The sequence below is a fragment of the Lipotes vexillifer genome, unplaced genomic scaffold (assembly GCF_000442215.2).
Source record: "Lipotes vexillifer unplaced genomic scaffold, Lipotes_vexillifer_v1.1 scaffold921, whole genome shotgun sequence".
Taxonomy (NCBI): Eukaryota; Metazoa; Chordata; class Mammalia; order Artiodactyla; family Lipotidae; genus Lipotes; species Lipotes vexillifer.
Window position 1 is genome coordinate 175,037 of NW_006787800.1, and position 17,992 is coordinate 193,028.

The window sequence follows — 17,992 nt, forward strand, 5'->3', positions numbered from 1 at the left end:
TGATGAATTAGTGGGGGAAATCTTGAAAGCAAATCAGGGAGATCACAAGATTGAAAAAGAAAGTACAAAATTCTCTCTTAGTCAAATCTGTGGACAATACTAAGTATCTTCCAGGTTTTCCTATGACAATTTCAAATGAGGGTATCCAATTCAAAATCTGATTTACACACATTGAAAAAAGTATATGTGTTTTATCTCCTCATTGTTAGTATCAAGATGTAGCAAAACACCTGTTGTGTTTTCCTGATAAAACTGTCCTTGTGACATCTGAGCTGTCACACAGTGTGTGACATGGTGAGTACAGATGCCAGACCTCTCTAGAAATGTTGGGTATTTATCATTTCAAGAAGTTTTATGGCTAAGAAATCTGAATTAAGAAGAAGGCATTCTGAATTTGCCTACAAGGAAAACAATGGCAATACTGGAACAGCAGAGATAAAGGCTGCTTTTACCCAAAAGGGAGAGTACATTTTTAACCAGTTTCTACAAAGACTGGTTCAAAACAGTTCTACCAGATCCTCTTATATTTGGTAAAAATAAGAAAAATCCATAATTATTAGTCAGAAAAAAACCAAAAATGACAAGGGCTGAAAACCATCAATTTTTTTAAAAGAAGTATATTTAAAACTAACATGAAATAATAAAGAGAGTAGAGTTGTTAGATAATTGTTTTGATGAATTTTAATAATCTGTGGTCCTATGTATTCCATATTAACTTACACAAACAGCAACTTAAATTTTGCCTCTGGCTTATGATATAGATAAGAAGATAAAGAGTTTCTGTTGCTGTTTGTTTGTTTTTTCCAACACCAATTTTAAAGTAGCTCAGTTACAGTCATCTCAACAGATATCACATGTTAATACCTAGTAAGACAAAATTGATGTGAATTTATTGTTGAAGATAATCTTCAAAGTCAAGTTAAATAATAAAAATAGAAAGTATTCATTATGATGAGAATAATAAACACCATTTTATAAGTCAAGTGAACTCCCATTTTAATTAAAATTTCAATTAAAACCCCTCTAAAAACAAATGGGTCTGACTAAATAGAAACACAAATAATGAGTCTTTAAAATAATTCATTAATTTCAAGCACTAGTTGTAATTTCTGTTCTTAACACATTTTCCTTTAAAATTCCAAAGAGGATTTTCAATATAGGGTCCCTGAGCTCAAAGAGAAATTTAGCAAATATTAACAGTTAAAACAGGCCTAAAATAGCAGTTGACATTAGGGGCTTTGGATGAATTGACTCATTTAATTCTCACGACACAAGGTAGGTTCTATTACTAGCCTCCTTTTAGAGAGGAGAAAACTAAAGGGCAACCAAATTAAGTAACTTGTCCACGGCCACCCCATTCAATGTGTTGCCTCCTTCTTGTGGACTTTTTAAGTTCTTAAGAGAAGAGGCAAAATTTGCCCTCACATTGTACTGTTGACATCCACAGCTCTCCTGGATGCTTCCTGCAGTCTTTAGTATTCAGTGACTTAGGAGTTCACGTGTTCTTTTTTCTTTTTTCTGGTCTGTTATCATGATGTATTATATTGATTGATTTTTTTTTTTTGCATCTTTATTGCAGTATAATTGCTTTACAATGGTGTGTTAGTTTCTTCTTTTAAACAAAGTGAATCAGTTATACATATACATATGTTTCCATATCTCTTCCCTCTTGCTTCTCCCTCCCTCCCACCCTCCCTATCCCAACCCTCTAGGTGGTCACAAAGCACTGAGTTGATTTCCCTGTGCTATGTGGCTGCTTCCCACTAGCTATCTATTTTACGTTTGGTAGTGTATATATGTCCATGCCACTCTCTCACTTTGTCACAGCTTACCCTTCCCCCTCCCCATATCCGCAAGTCCATTCTATAGTAGGTCTGTGTCTCTATTCCTGTCTTACCCCTAGGTTCTTCATGACTTTTTTCTTTTTTCTTAGATTTCATACATATGTGTTAGCATACGGTATTTGTCTTTCTCTATCTGACTTACTTCATTCTGTATGACACACTCTAGGTCCATCCAAATCACTACAAATAACTCAATTTCGTTTCTTTTTATGGCTGAGTAATATTCCATTGTATATATGTGTCACATCTTCTTTATCCATTCATCTGATGATGGACACTTAGGTTGTTTCCAACTCTGGGCTATTGTAAATAGAGCTGCAATGAAGATTTTGGTACATGACTCTTTCTGAATTATGGTTTTCTCAGGGTATATGCCCAGTAGTGGGATTGCTGGGTCATAGGGTAGTTCTATTTGTAGTTTTTTAAGGAAACTCCATACTGTTCTCCATAGTGGCTGTACCAATTCACATTCCCACCAGCAGTGCAAGAGTGTTCCCTTTTCTCCACACACTCTCCAGCATTTATTGTTTCTAGATTTTTTGATGTTGGCCATTCTGACTGGTGTGAGATGATATCTCATTGTAGTTTTCATTTGCATTTCTCTAATGATTAGTGATATTGAGCATCCTTTCATGTGTTTGTTGGCAATCTGTATATCTTCTTTGGAGAAATGTCTATTTAGGTCTTCTGCCCATTTTTGGATTGGGTTTTTTTTTTTTTTTTTATTGAGCTGCGTGTGCAGCTTGAAATTTTGGAGATTAATCCTTTGTCAGTTGCCTCATTTGCAAATATTTTCTCCCATTCTGACGGTTGTCTTTTGGTCTTGTTTACGGTTTCCTTTGCTGTGCAAAAGCTTTGAGGTTTCATTAGGTCCCATTTATTTATTTTTATTTCCATTTCTGTAGGAAGTGGGTTAAAAAGGATCTTGCTGTGATTTATGTCAGAGTGTTCTGCCTATGTTTTCCTCTAAGAGTTTGATATTTTCTGGCCTTACATTTAAGTCTTTAATCCATTTTAAGCTTATTTTGGGGGATGGTGTTAGGGAGTGTTCTAATCTCATACTTTTACATCTACCTGTCCAGTTTTCCCAGGACCATTTATTGAAGAGGCTGTCCTTTCTCCACTGTACATTCCTGCCTCCTTGATAAAAGATAAGGTGACCATATGTATGTGGGTATATCTCTGGGCTTTCTATCCTGTTCCACTGATCTATCTTTCTGTTTTTGTGTCAGTACCATACAGTCTTGATTACTGTAGCTTTGTAGTATAGTCTGAAGTCAGGGAGCCTGATTCCTCCAGCTCCATTTTTCGTTCTAAAGATTGCTTTGGCTATTCGGGGTCTTATATGTTTTGATACAAATTGTGAAATTTTTTGTAGTTTTCCTGTGAAAAATGCCAGTGGTAGTTTGATAGGGATTGCACTGAATCTGTAGATTGCTTTGGGTAGTAGAGTCATTTTCACAATTTTGATTCTTCCAATCCAAGAACATGGTATATCTCCCCATCTATTTGTATCATCTTTAATTTCTTTCATCAGTGTCTTATAATTTTCTGCATACAGGTCTTTGTCTCCTTTGGTAGGTTTATTCCTAGATATTTTATTCTTTTTGTTGCAGTGGTAAATGGGAGTGTTTTCTTGATTTCACTTTCAGATTTCTCATCATTAGTGTATAGGAATGCACGAGATTTCTCCGCATTAATTTTGTATCCTGCTACTTTACCAAATCCATTGATTAGCTCTAGTAGTTTTCTGGTAGCATCTTTAGGATGCTCTGTGTAGAGTATCATGTCATCTGCAAACAGTGACAGGTTTCCTTCTTCTTTTCTGATTTGGATTCCTTTTATTTCCTTTTCTTCTCTGATTGCTGTGGCTAAAACTTCCAAAACTATGTTGAATAAGAGTGGTGAGAGTGGGCAACCTTTTCTTGTTCCTGACCTTAGTGGAAATGCTTTCAGTTTTTCAGCGTTGAGGATGATGTTGGCTGTGGGTTTGTCATATATGGCCTTTATTATGTTGAGGAAAGTACCCTCTATGCCTACTTTCTGCACAGTTTTTATGATAAATGGATGTTGAATTTTGTCGAAAGCTATCTCTGCATCTACTGAGATGATCATATGTTTTTTCTCCTTCAACTTGTTTATATGGTGTATCACTTTGATTGATTTGCATATATTGAAGAATCCTTGCATTCCTGGAATAAACCCCACTTGATCATGGTGTATGATCCTTTTAATGTGCTGTTAGATTCTGTTTGCTAGTATTTTGTCGAGGATTTTTGCATCTGTGTTCATCAGTGATATTGGCCTGTAGTTTTCTTTCTTTGTGACATCCTTGTCTGGTTTTGGTATCAGGGTTATGGTGGTCTCGTAGAATGAGTTTGGGAGTGATCCTCCCTCTGCTATATTTTGGAAGAGTTTGAGAAGGATAGGTTTTAGCTCTTCTCTATATGTTTGACAGAATTCACCTGTGAAGCCGTCTGGTCCTGGGCTTTTCTTTGTTGGAAGATTTTTAATCAGTTTCAATTTCAGTGCTTGTGATTGTTCTGTTCACATTTTCTATTTCTTCCTGATTCAGTATTGGCAGGTTGTGCATTTCTAAGAATGTGTCCATTTCTTCCAGGTTGTCCATTTTATTGGCATAGAGCTCTTTGTAGTAATCTCTCATGATCTTTTGTATTTCTGCAGTGTCAGGTGTTACTTGTCCTTCTTCATTTCTAATTCTATTGATTTGAGTCTTCTCCCTTTTTTTCTTGATGAGTCTGGCTAATGGTTCATCAATTTTGTTTATCTTCTTGAAGAATCATCTTTTAGTTTTATTGATCTTTGCTATCGTTTCCTTCATTTCTTTTTCATTTATATCTGATCTGATTTTTATGATTTCTTTCCTTCTGCTAACTTTGAGGTTTTTTTTTTTTTCTTCTTTCTAAATTGCTTTAGGTGCAAGCTTTGGTTGTTTATTCGAGATGTTTCCTGTTTCTTAAGGTAGGATTGTATTGCTATAAACTTCCCTCTTAGAACTGCTTTTGCTGCATCCCATAGCTTTTGGGTCATCGTGCCTCCATTGTCATTTGTTTCTAGGTGTTTTTTGATTTCCTCTTTGATTTCTTCAGTAATCACTTCGTTATTAAGTAGAGTATTGTTTAGCCTCCATGTATTGGTAGTTTTTAAAGATCTTTTCCTGTAATTGGTATCTAGTCACATAGCATTGTGGTTGGAAAACATACTTCATAGAATTTTAATTTTCTTAAATTTACCAAGGCTTGTTTTGTGACCCAAGATATGATCTACCCTGGAGAATGTTCCATGAGCACTTGAGAAAAATGTGTATTCTGTTGTTTTGGATGGAATGTCCTATAAATATCAATTAAGTCCATCTTGTTTAATGTATCATTTAAAGCTTGTGTTTCCTTATTTATTTTCATATTGGATGATCTGTCCACTGGTGAAAGAAGGGTGTTAAACTCCCCTACTATGAATGTGTTACTGTCGATTTCCCCTGTTATGGCTGTTAGTAGTTGCCTGATGTATTGAAGTGTTCCTATGTCCGGTGCATAAATATTTACAATTGTTATATCTTCTTCTTGGATCGATCCCTTGATCATTAGTAGTGTCCTTCATTGTCTCTTCTAGTAGTCTTTATTTTAAAGTCTATTTTGTCTGATATGAGAATTGCTACTCCAGCTTTCTTTTGGTTTCCATTTGCAGGGAATATCTTTTTCCATCCCCTCACTTTCAATCTGTATGTGTCTCTAGGTCTGAAGTGGGTCTCTTGTAGACAGCATATATATGGGTGTTGTTTTTGTATCCATTCAGCCAGTCTGTGTCTTTTGGTGGGAGCATTTAATCCATTTACATTTAAAGTAATTATCAATATGTATGTTCCTATTCCCATTTTCTTAATTGTTTTGGGTTTGTTATTGTAGGTCTTTTCCTTCTCTTGTGTTTCTTGCCTAGAGAAGATCCTTTAGCATTTGTTGTAAAGCTGGTTTGGTGGTGCTGAACTCTCTCAGCTTTTGCTTGTCTGTAAAGGTTTTAATTTCTCCATCAAATCTGAATGAGATCCTTGCTGGGTAGGGTAAACTTGGTTGTAGGTTTTTCTCCTTCATCACTTTAAATATGTCCTGCCAGTCCCTTCTGGCTTGCAGAGTTTCTGCTGAAATATCAGCTGTTAACCTTATGGGGATTCCCGTGCGTGTTATTTGTTGTTTTTCCCTTGCTGCTTTTAATATGTTTCCTTTGTTTTTAATTTTTGACAGTTTGATTAATATGTGTCTTGGCGTATTTCTCCTTGAATTTATCCTGTATGGGACTCTCTGTGCTTCCTGGACTTGATTAACGATTTCCTTTCCCATATTAGGGAAGTTTTCAACTATAATCTCTTCAAATATTTTCTCAGTCCCTTTCTTTTTCTCTTCTTCTTCTGGAACCCCTATAATTCGAATGTTGGTGCGTTTAATGTTGTCCCAGAGGTCTCTGAGACTGTCCTCAGTTCTTTTCATTCTTTTTTCTTTATTCTGCTCTGCAGTAGTTATTTCCACTATTTTATCTTCCAGGTCACTTATCCGTTCTTCAGCTTCAGTTTTTCTGCCATTGATCCCTTCTAGAGTATTTTTAATTTCATTTTTTGTGTTGTTCATCATTGCTTGTTTCAACTTTTGTTGTTCTAGGTCCTTGTTAAATGTTTCTTGCATTTTCTCTACTGTATTTACAAGATTTTGGATCATCTTTACTATCAATATTCTGAATTCTTTTTCGGGTAGGCTGCCTATTTCCTCTCATTTGTTAGGTCTGGCGGGTTTTTATCTTGCTCCTTCATCTGCTGTGTGTTTTTCTGTCTTTCTCATTTTGCTTATCTTACTGTGATTGGGTTCACCTTTTTGCAGGCTGCAAGTTCGTAGCTCCCGTTGTTTTTGATGTCTGTCTCCAGTGGCTAAGGTTGGTTCAGTGGGTTGTGTAGGCTTCCTGGTGGAGGGGACTAGTGGCTGTGTTGTGGTGTATGAGGCTAGATCTTGTCTCTCTAGTGGGCAGGTCCACGTCTGGTGGTGTGTTTTGGGGTGTCTGTGGACTTATTATGATTTTAGGCAGCCTCTCTGCTAGTGGGTGGGGTTGTGTTCCTGTTTTGCTATATGGTTGGCATAGGTTGTCCAGCACTGTAGCTTGCTGGTCGTTGAGTGAAGCTGGGTGCTGGTGTTGAGATGGAGATCTCTGGGAGATTTTCGCCGTTTGATATTATGTGGGGCTGGGAGGTCTCTTCTTGACGAGTGTTCTGAATAGGTCCACGTCTGGTCGTGTGTTTTGGGGGTGTCTGTGGACTTATTATGATTTTAGTCAGCCTCTCTGCTAATGGGTGGTTTTGTGTTCCTGTCTTCCTAGTTTTTTGGCATAGGGTGTCCAGCACTATAGCTTGCTGGTCATTGAGTGAAGCTGGGTGCTGGTGTTGAGATGGAGATCTCTGTGAGATTTTCGCTGTTTGATATTACGTGGAGCTGGGAGATCTCTTGTGGACCAGTGTCCTTAAGGTGGCTCTCCCACCTCAGAGGCATAGCACTGACTCCTGGCTGCAGCACCAAGAGCCTTTCATCCACACGGCTCAGAAGAAAAGGGAGAAAAAGTAGAAAGAAAGAAAGAAAGAAAGAAAGAAAGGAGGAAGGAAGAAAGAGGATAAAAAAGAATAAAATAAAGTAAGATAAAATAAAGTTATTAAAATAAAAAATAATTATTAAGAAAAAAGTTTTTAAAAAACTAAAAAAACAAAGAAACAAAAAAATGAACAGACGGATAGAACTCTAGGACAAATGGTGAAAGCAAAGCTATACAGACACAATCTCTCAGAGAAGCATATACATACACACTCACAAAAAGGGGAAAAGGGGAAAAAATAATAAATCTTGCTCTCAAAGCCCACCTCCTCAATTTGGGATGATTTGTTGTCTATTCATGTATTCCGTAGACGCAGGTTACATCAAGTTGATTGTGGAGCTTTAATCTGCTGCTTCTGATGCTGCTGGGAGAGATTTCCCTTTCTCTTCTTTGTTCGCACAGCTCCTGGGGTCCAGCTTTGGATTTGGCCCCACCTCTGCATGTAGGTCGCCGGAGGGCGTCTGTTTTTCACTCAGACAGGACGGGTTTAAAGGAGCCGTTGATTCGGGGGCTCTGGCTCACTCAGGCCGTGGGGAGGGAGGGCTATGATGCGGGGCAAGCATGCGGCGGCAGAGGCCAACAGGACACTGCACCAGCCTGAAGCGTGCCATGTGTTCTCCCGGGGAAGTTGTCCCTGGATCCCAGGACCCTGGCTGTGGCGGGCTGCACAGGATCCCCGGAAGTGGGGTGTAGATAGTGACCTGTGCCCGCACACAGGCTTCTTGGTGGCGGCAGCAGCAGCCTTAGCATGTCATGCCCGTCTCTGGGGTCCGCGCTGTTAGCCGTGGCTTGCGCCTGTCTCTGGAGCTCCTTTAAGCATTGTTCTTAATTGCCTCTCCTCGCGCACCAGGAAACAAAGAGGGAAGTAAAAGTCTCTTGCCTCTTCGGCAGGTCCAGACTTTTTCCCAGACTCCCTGCTAGCTGTGGTGCACTAACCCCTTCAGGCTGTGCTCACGCCGCCAACTCCAGTCCTCTCACTGTGCTCCAACCGAAGCCCGAGGCTCAGCTCCCAGCCCCGCCTGCCCCGGTGGGTGAGCAGACAAGCCTCTCGGGCTGGTGAGCGCCGGTCGGCGCCGATCCTCTGTGCGGGAATCTCTCCGCTTTGCCCTCCGCGCCCCTGTGGCTGCGCTCTCCTCCGCGGCACCGAAGCTCCCCGCTCCGCCTCCCGCAATCTCCACGAAGGGGCTTCTACTGTGTGGAAACTTTTCCTGCTTCACAGCTCCCTCCCACTGGTGTAGGTCCCGTCCCTGTTCTTTTGTCTCTGTTAATTCTTTTTTCTTCTGCCCTACCCAGGTATGTGGGGACTTTCTTGCCTTTTGGGAGGTCTGAGGTCTTCTGCCAGCATTCAGTAGGTGTTCTGTAGGAGTTGTTCCACGTGTAGATGTATTTCTGATGTATCTGTGGGGAGGAAGGTGATCTCCATGTCTTACTCTTCCACCATCTTCCCCCTCTCCAGTTCACGTGTTTTTGGTGTTTTTATCTGCCTATTGATATAGCCTTACTGTGTATCCCATTCAGGACCAATGCCTGGAATTTATAAGGGAGTTTGAAGGCAGCACTTATACTCTGGAATCAGCTGGACCTAGACTGGGTTGCCAGAACTGAACTGTGTTTTGACCCTTAACTGTGATGTTTCTGGCAAGTCACTGAACCTTCTAGAACTTCCATTTCATCATTTATCAAATGTAGATAAAAACAACTGCCTTGCAGAGAAGTTGTAAGGACTGGGAATGAAACATAAGAGCCAAGCTAGAACAGAAGTAGATATATTCCAGCAGTGGTGCCCTAGAAAGATGCCAGAGAGTAGATCTGGGGCTGAAAAACCTTGCCTAGTGTCTACCATGGCATTTTAACAGCCAGACTCTTCAATGATTTTTCAGTAGTCCTATGATGACAACATGATAATCATCAGAGTCTAAATAATACTAAAATAAGAGCAATCCATTAGGCAGGTTCTTCAAGGTGATACACAGCTTCTATTTTTATGAACAATTATTATGATTTATACTGTTTTCATGAGGAACAAAAACACTTTTAGCATTATAGAGCTTTAGGAAACCTGAGATATAAGTCAACTCTCTCATTTTGGGGAGGAAGAACTTGAGGCCCAAGGAAGTTATGTGACTTGCACAATGACTTCACAGCCAGAACTGAAATTCACGTTTCCAAGCTTTTCATGCAAGGGTTCTTCTTTTATTTTTAAGAAATAACTGAACAGGTTACATTAAAACTTGAAACTCATAAATTCTATAAATTCTATAAATTCTATAAATTCTATTTGATAATACTGGAGGTAAACACAATGATCTTACCTGTAGGAACCATACATAACTTTGTGGCAGTCAATTAACAAAAATTTCTGTTCCATTTTTCCATGAAATTTTGCTCCTGTTTTGGAAAGATAATCTTGGCCTTTTACTGTCCGCACTCGGATATTCTAGAATTGCATGTAAATACAAAGTAAAAATTATGGCTAGAAAGGGGATATCTTGAAAAGTAAAATATGTCATTGTAAAAACTTAATAACCAAAAAAGTACACATGAAATAATTTTTTAAAACATATAACAACAACAACAGATATAGTGAAAAGCACATTTTAAAACACCACCCAAAAAAGAAGTACTCAAGGAACATGGTCACTTAAAATAATGTATTTTAACATAACTTACATCATTTACACAGGATGGTTCTATAAGTCACTTAGGGTCCTACTGCAAGAGCCCCTTTCAGGTTATAGTAGCATGATAACAAAATAACTAAGATTAAAATCCACCTGTCTTTTAATGTCAAACATCACTGAAAACACTATGCTAAATGATTGTGACAAGCAATATCTGCTGAATGAAAGATTATCACTCAAGCCAGTCGTTTCAAGGTTGTAAATTAATTATGACTGGCAGCAAAGTTAACTTAGAAGCTTAAGTGCCCCACTATCAAGAAAAACATCCTATAAAACCATCACGAACATGGTGAAGTCACAGTCTGAAGATTGCAAGGGACCCCTTCTGTGGTCAGCACCTTAAATATATGGTGTACATTTAGAGTAATATAACTTAACATGCCTTACATTCAATGACTGAGATAAAGATAAAATAGTTGAAGAAAACAAAACAAAGCATGAAATATTTACTCTGAGACGTTGAACTTGACAGCCCTGTTTCTCGGTCATACTTAGGAAATGATTAAAGTTTGACTCATCAAGCAGAATGTATACAGGTATCCCTCGAGTTGATGCCTCCACTATTTCTTTGAAAATGTCCACGTCTGTAAATATATCCATCACTAAAGCAATGACCTGTTAAAGATAAGAATATGAAACAATTTTAGATACCCAATAGAGAAAGATCTAGAAATTGCTTGCTTTCAGGAAAAACTGGACAAAATAGAAAAATAGTTCAATGCATAATAAATAAATAAATAAATATATATATAAATGTATACACAAAATTTTTGCAGTTTTCTAAAATAGAAGATACAAAAGTATATTGAAAATAAACAAACTATATACATATTTGTAACACTAAGTAATTTCATAATAGCTTTAAGTCAAAGGGAATCTTCATTTCAGTAGAATGTTGAGTGAAGGGCAGATCCAAATCATGGCAATCAAGGTTGCCTGCAGGGTGAATGGAGGGGACAGGTAGATAGAGGGTAGAAATTGGTGCTACAGTTTTCATGGGAAATATTTCAAGGGAAAAGCAAGATTTCTGTAACTAGTTAAGAATAAAAGTATTGGAGAACTAGGACAGAGAAAAAAAATCTTCTAGAAATAGAAATATAGCTAAGAAAGGACCAAAGATAAGAAAGGGGATAAGAAGACTTGAAGATCAGAAAATTAAATATGTATGCTTAAAATTAGCTTAGCACACAGAACAAGTAAAAGAAAACAAAATGGACAAAAAGATATGATTAAAAAGGTAAATGCGGAGAGAAATATCCTAAGGAACAGGCCCCTAAAATGGAGAGAGTCCAAGTTAACTGTTGGAAACAGAACCATTATTGCCTTTGAGAAGCAGCAGGAGTGAAATGATGCTGAGAGAAAGGGAAATCATTTGACTGACTATATGCCAGATGAGAAGGACAGAATCCCTGCCCTTTGTGAAGCTTACAAAGTGGGGGAAGAAACCACAAGCAATACAGAGAAGAGCTAAATTATGTGATAAGCTATAAGATGATGTTTATTGGGAAAAAATTAAAGCAGGATAAGGGGAAATCACAGTTCCCTGGAAATTGAGAAGTAGGGGTTTGGGGTTTTCAGGGTAAGCTTCTCTGAGAAAATGTCCCTTGAGGAAGTCCTCAAGATGGATATCCTGAAGAAGCATGTCCCAGGCAGGGGGACCCAGCAATGCAAATGTCCTATATCAGGTTCAAGAAACTGAAAGGGCAGAAATAAAACAAGAAAGGGAGAAACTAATCACAATGCCTTGAAGGCATTATAAAGCCTTCAGTGGTTTTTCCTGAATAAGAGTGTAAGCTGTTGAGGGTTATTATTGAAGTAATAATATGGTCTCATTTATGTTAGAAAGGGATTGTTCAGGCTACTGTGTTAAGAACAGACTTTAAGGCTGGAAGGCAGGGTGGAAACAGGGAGGCCAGTTAGAACTATTGAAGCAATTCCAGTGGGAGGTGATGGTGGCCAGGACCAGACGGTCCTGGTACCAGCCACTATCAGTGATGAGGAGAAATCGTCAGCACTGGATATTTTGAGTCAAAAGGACTTCTGGATGGGTTGAATATGGGATGTGGTAGAAAGAGGGGGAAAAAGAGGATGACTCTAAGATTTTTCAGCTCACCAACCTGAAGGACAGAGCTGAGATAGGGCAGGGTACAGCTACACTAAATTTTAGGTAAAAGACTGAAAAGGCACGTTAAGTTTGAGGGACTTGGATATTCGAGTGGAATACTGAGTAGGGAGGTCTAGGCCAGAGCTGTCAACTGGGTGTTGTAGTGTAAAGATGACAATTAAATCCAAGTCATCCAGGGAGACTGGATGAATAGTTAGGAGATCTAGTACAAGAGGGGCTAGCAAAGGAAGTCTAAAAGAAGGGGCATCCTGAGAGGCAAGTTAAGACAGGGTATCAAGAAGAAGGGTGTCCTCAAGAGTGTCATACCCTACTTCAAGGCCAAGTAACATGAGGATTAAGCATTCATCAGATTTAGTAATATACAGGTAATTGATGACTTCACAGTGTAGTTTTAGTGGAGTGGTGAGAGCAAAAGCTTTCTTGGGAGGGATTTAATAGGGTTTGAGAGGACAAAGTATATTAAAATAGCTTAGGAGTGCTATATAGAATGCTAACTTTAAATGACAGTTATAAAACGACACTTATTTACCCTCCTTGTGTAAACTTTCCCTGCAGCCTTTATGTGTATTGTCTTTATCAATCTTAGTGGTTTTCCAAACTGGTGTACAGTCAGTATAATTATTAGAAAGCAGACTTCTTTTTAATTAAACATATTTCATTACAATAATGTGTACTCATTAAGTGTACTCATTAAGTAGAATTATCTATCATTTTCTTCTAAACACTGGATTTGTTTCACAGCCTCAAACTGTCTCAGGGATCCTCCCACGCCAAGTATTTATTAACCTCAGATACTGAAAGTTATCTGCAGGTATAGGTAACTCTTTTTGAGTAATCTGACTACAATGAGAAGCAGAAAAATAGAGCAGTAGCTGTGGGTAAAGCTGGATCAAGAGAAGTTGTATTCTTTGTTTTGTTTTAAGGTGAGAGAAATAACAGCAGGTCTGTGTGCTAATGAAATGCTCTGGTAAAGAGTAAAAATCAGTGATGCAAGAGATGGTGGGAGGTGAGATGGGGAAACAAGGGATTTCCGGAGGAAGGCCTTTGAGCAGGCAATAAAAGACAGGATCTAGTGCAAAAAATAATTAGAGCACAGGGAATAAAGATCTTCCAAAGATCATTGTACTACCAAGCCAGAAGGCCAGGTACAAGGTGCAGGTGCTGGTGGAAGTACAGATGTGGTGGAGGGGCTATGGGTGCTCTCCTCTGAATAATGCCACTTTCTCAGTGAAATGGGAGGCAAGGTCTTCAACTGAGAAGACCTTGTATTATGGAAGACACGTTAGTGGTATGAGGAAAGGCAGTTAAGTAGTCAGCTAGGAGGGTACAAGAGGGAATGGACTACAGAATATAGTGTGACTGCAGGGTGGCATTAAGGACCCACCAAGTCATAAATTTAAAATCAGACCAGTCAATGTGGTTGAGAGCTATTCTCTCTCACCAAGGAACAAAAATTGTCAAGAAATGAGACGGAAAGAAATGTCCTGGGAATAGACACATGGCAAAAACTGCTAGGATAATATACTGGATACATTGCAAGTATGTTAGAACATGAAGAAGGTCATGGATAATATATGTTTTAATCCAATAAGATGTTAGAACAAAATACTGGGCCATGTTCAAATTATACAAGATGATGACATTCTTTGAACTACCATTGAAATATACTTCAATCAGATTTTCTTTAGGAAGAACAATTTCAATCACTTTAATGGCCTCATGTGATCCTTTCCTTATTTATAAATGGTATGAGGTGGCAGGAGAAGGGAGACGCTAGTTAGAACAGCCTCACTTGTGTTTTGTGCATATCCTCTATAAAATAGAACATGTGACAAACCTTCAATCACATCCACAATTATTAATGAATGCATTTATATACAATAATGAGTGATGTGATAGTGTATGGACATTGAGATAAAGAAATGAAAATGTTCATTTTATAAACTTATTTTACAAAATAACTTTAAAAAACATATGTCTGGAGCAGTCTAGCACTAATTTTTTAATAACTAGAAAGGAATTTTTAAAAATAAAAAACATTATTATACTACATGGTATTCTTTGTAAAAAAAATAGTATCAGTATATCTAAAGAATTTATTTTGTTTGTCTGATAGTCTCCTGTAACAAATTACTTGAGACTTTTGAAATGAACAAAAACTCATGACCAGATAAATAAAAGGTTTTGTTTCTAAAAAGTAATTGAAGTCACTCAGCCAATGGAAGATTCTAGCAAATAAAAGGTAGAACAAATGGCAGTCCCTCTTGTATGACAGATAACACAATGCATCAGGATCTGGGAGACCAGATTACACATCTTTGACAAATTTATGTGATGTCAATGGAGTCAGGTACCTTATCAGGATTTCTGGTTCCCAGCACCCAGTAGATATCTTGTAAACCTATATAAAGTCTACAGAAAATTTCAGCTGTGCCAAGAAAGGCAAAATAAAATGTAGCCTTTTTTTTTTTAATTTAATGGTGGGTTATATTCATGGAAAGGAATGATAATTAGAAATGAGGTATGCCAAACCTGATCTAAAGGTGTTACACTCCCAGCTAGTTAACTAAATCACACTGTGCTGTAGAAATAACCACAATGACTATATATAATGAAATAAAAATGATATACCTGATTAGTATAAGGCTTTTCAAAAGGTACATTAATTGATTTCATAAGTCAATACAGAAACCAGTTACATTAAATGGTATTCATTAAACTACAATGTTATATAATTTTAAACTTCTTCTCTTGCTTCTTCATTAATTACTGTTTTATTCTTGTTTGAGAAATTGAAAAAGTAAACAAGCAAATACATTCATCAGCAACATGAGACTTAGAAAACTTTCAGGAAGATATTCTGAGTGACTTTTAAGATTTGAGTGAAACTTTGCATCTTTTAGTAGTTTCAGAGAAACTGATTCAAGGATATGAGTTTCCACTTATTTTTCTCAGAGTAGTAAATTTTCCTGAAGTGACCTAGACACACTGAATTAAAATAATATTAAAATTAAATATTAAAACAGTGAGAGTAAATTTATGATAACTTCATATTCATGATACAATTTAAGCTCATTTAGGAAAGTAAATAATGAGTTGTTATGTAATTCAGAGAAAGGGGAGAAAAAGCTCTAAATGTACATGGTTGTTAGGGTGGGTTCCCAGTAGAATGAAATACACTACGAGGGCTTCATGAATAAGCTTTAAATAATGAATAAAGATTATTTTTAGCCATCCAAGCTGGAAGACTAGCATTATAGAAATAGAGGCAAAAATTAGAATGATGGCAACAGTAATATTTTAATAAATGTTTATTGAATTAACCTAAAGTTAAACACAAAGATTGTCACACTTATGAATATGGAACAGATTTACTTAGGATTTATCTGCATAACTGCTATGAAGGATCTTGAAAATCTGACACATGTTTAGATTTGATCTTGAGAGCAATATAAATCCTGAAGAGGAAAATATGTGCACAAAATAGTATCTTGGGAAAATGTATCTGATAGCAACATTCATATTGAAAATATCTAAATTCTAATGAATCATATTGACTAAAGAGGATCATGAAGCCCTCTTTTTATGGTAATGTTATAAGTGCAGTGAAATATTTTTTAAAATGTGAGGTAGAAACCAATGACAAGAAAAATGAAAAGTACGATAGATTTAATAGAAAATGTTCATCACAATGTTGACACTGAATTACTTGCATTTCCTTAGAAATATGCCTCATCATCTTCAGAATTTTAATTTTGAAACCCATACTGTGTTTTCCACTATAATCCATTAAGATAGAACACTATTAGCAATATGCTTTTATATGACCTAGATACTTAGAGAAATGTAAGTACACCTTAGGTTAATGATCTGTAGTCACAGAACTGTCAGTATTACCCTCAAAATTGAAAAAGTGAATATTATACCTTTTATGCTTCAAAATACTAAGCACCATTTGAAAGGATTCGGACTTCCTTGATAATTGCCTACATATATACAGGAGGATTTACCTTTTTCCAACAGAAGGAACGCTAATGAGTTCAAATTAAAAAAAGAAATCAACAAAATTTTTTAATAACCATATCTATAATAAAATTCAACACAACAAGAAAACCTTAAGAATTGAGTAATAGAAATCAAGGGAAATGATCACTTAGGAAATATATATCTCTGAGTCTGTAATGCCTGTTAAAAGCAATGTACTAAATGGATTTCAGAAAAAAGAGAGCCCAATATTAAGAATAAGTGCTTTTGGTCCTTATCCTTCTGCAGCCTAAATAAAAGTATCAATTTTCATATATAATATATTGTATGCACCATAATATTGTCTAGTAAGTTTAAGCTTTACATTATGAATACCATAACTTTTGTACATATATAAGCATCTATACTAGTAGCTAAATTGATATCAACTGGTTTGGTCTGCCATAAATTGTGTAACCTTTGGAAAGTCAGTGAAATGATTCTGAGTCTCACTGACCTCTATTATATATTAAATAAATCACAGATGATCGTGTGTGAACCAAGTTCTAAAATTCTATGTTTCAGTAACTATTCATTCACTCCTAATTACCCAAAAATTGGATTAAAACATGCATTGTACTTAGCTTGTAAAAATCTCACCAACCACTACCTGGTGAAAGTGAAAAACAAACAAGCAAAAATCCTGGGTATTGTACCAAAATTCAACAGAAGATGTAAGGGGGAATGTTTGGGCTGTGTCATGGCTACAACATAAATCTGTAGAAGTAGTACATATGTTTGACAACTCAGAAGCGTTGCATAATTTTGATATTTCCCTCCCTTTCTGCATTGTGCTACATGATTGAAAGTACTTATACACCAGTATTATGGACTGAATGTTTGCATCTTCCAAAAATGCATATTTTGAAATCCTGAGCAGGCTTAAGAAAAAACAGCAAGAAGAGCCATAGTCCTTTTACTGATTTCACAGTTCAGCCCTCTTACAAGTTCTCATTTCCCCAGCACTTCCAAAAAGTAGCTTCTCCTGAAACTTGACCTGACAAGTGTCCTGAGCATGGGCCCCTAAGCCAAGGTATCAGAATCTAGATCTTGGCAAACTGACCAAAGTAACTTGTTTTCCTGAGACTCTTAGGAGATCTCCTTTAAGCTGTAGCATAACTATCCATTGGCTTGGAATAACTATTATCTTATTTAAATTTTTCCAATATAAAGGGATGTCTGTCAGGAAGAAAGGAGTGAAGGGCACTGCAGGTGGAAAGACAAAGAGGGAAGAAAGGAATAAGAATCTATTGCTAGTTGTGTTGGTAAAATGGTAGAGTAGCACTTAAAGGGGAGGAAACGTTTGGGTAACAGGAGCTGAAGCATTAGGAATACTCACCAGGAATAGCATTAGAACCCATTTTGCGGGGACATGGAAATCTGCTGAGGAGGAGTTAGCCATAAGGCTAGAAAGATTAGAAAGGTCAATTTGGCCAAGGTTGTAGAGGGCAGCCTTTGAACGCCAGGCTAACTACAGATTCCATAAGACACAATGGGGAAGCATGTAAAGCTTTTCGCCAAAGCATTATGTGATTGGAAAAATACTTAAGAAGATTAACATGTTAGTATACATGGGACGAGTGAGAAACTGGAACATCTACCAGCAAGTAGAGGAGTTAGGAGGTTTCAATCCTAATGCAGCATAAATGTGTAAGATCCCAATGTGAATGAAGGCAGCA

The 17,992-nt window shown here is 37.3% G+C and overlaps 1 protein-coding gene across 1 annotated transcript in view; it reads right to left on the bottom strand.

Moving 5' to 3' along the window:
• The window catches only part of SACK1B (scaffolding CK1 anchoring protein B), a 63,014-nt gene that overhangs the window by 3,884 nt on the left and 41,138 nt on the right, over positions 1–17,992 (bottom strand). The window contains exons 2-3 of the mRNA XM_007460796.1: positions 10,616–10,780; positions 9,797–9,921 (exon numbers count right to left, since the gene is read on the bottom strand). Coding sequence (XP_007460858.1) covers positions 9,797–9,921; positions 10,616–10,780 — 290 coding nt within the window. The remainder of the gene's footprint in view (positions 1–9,796; positions 9,922–10,615; positions 10,781–17,992) is intronic.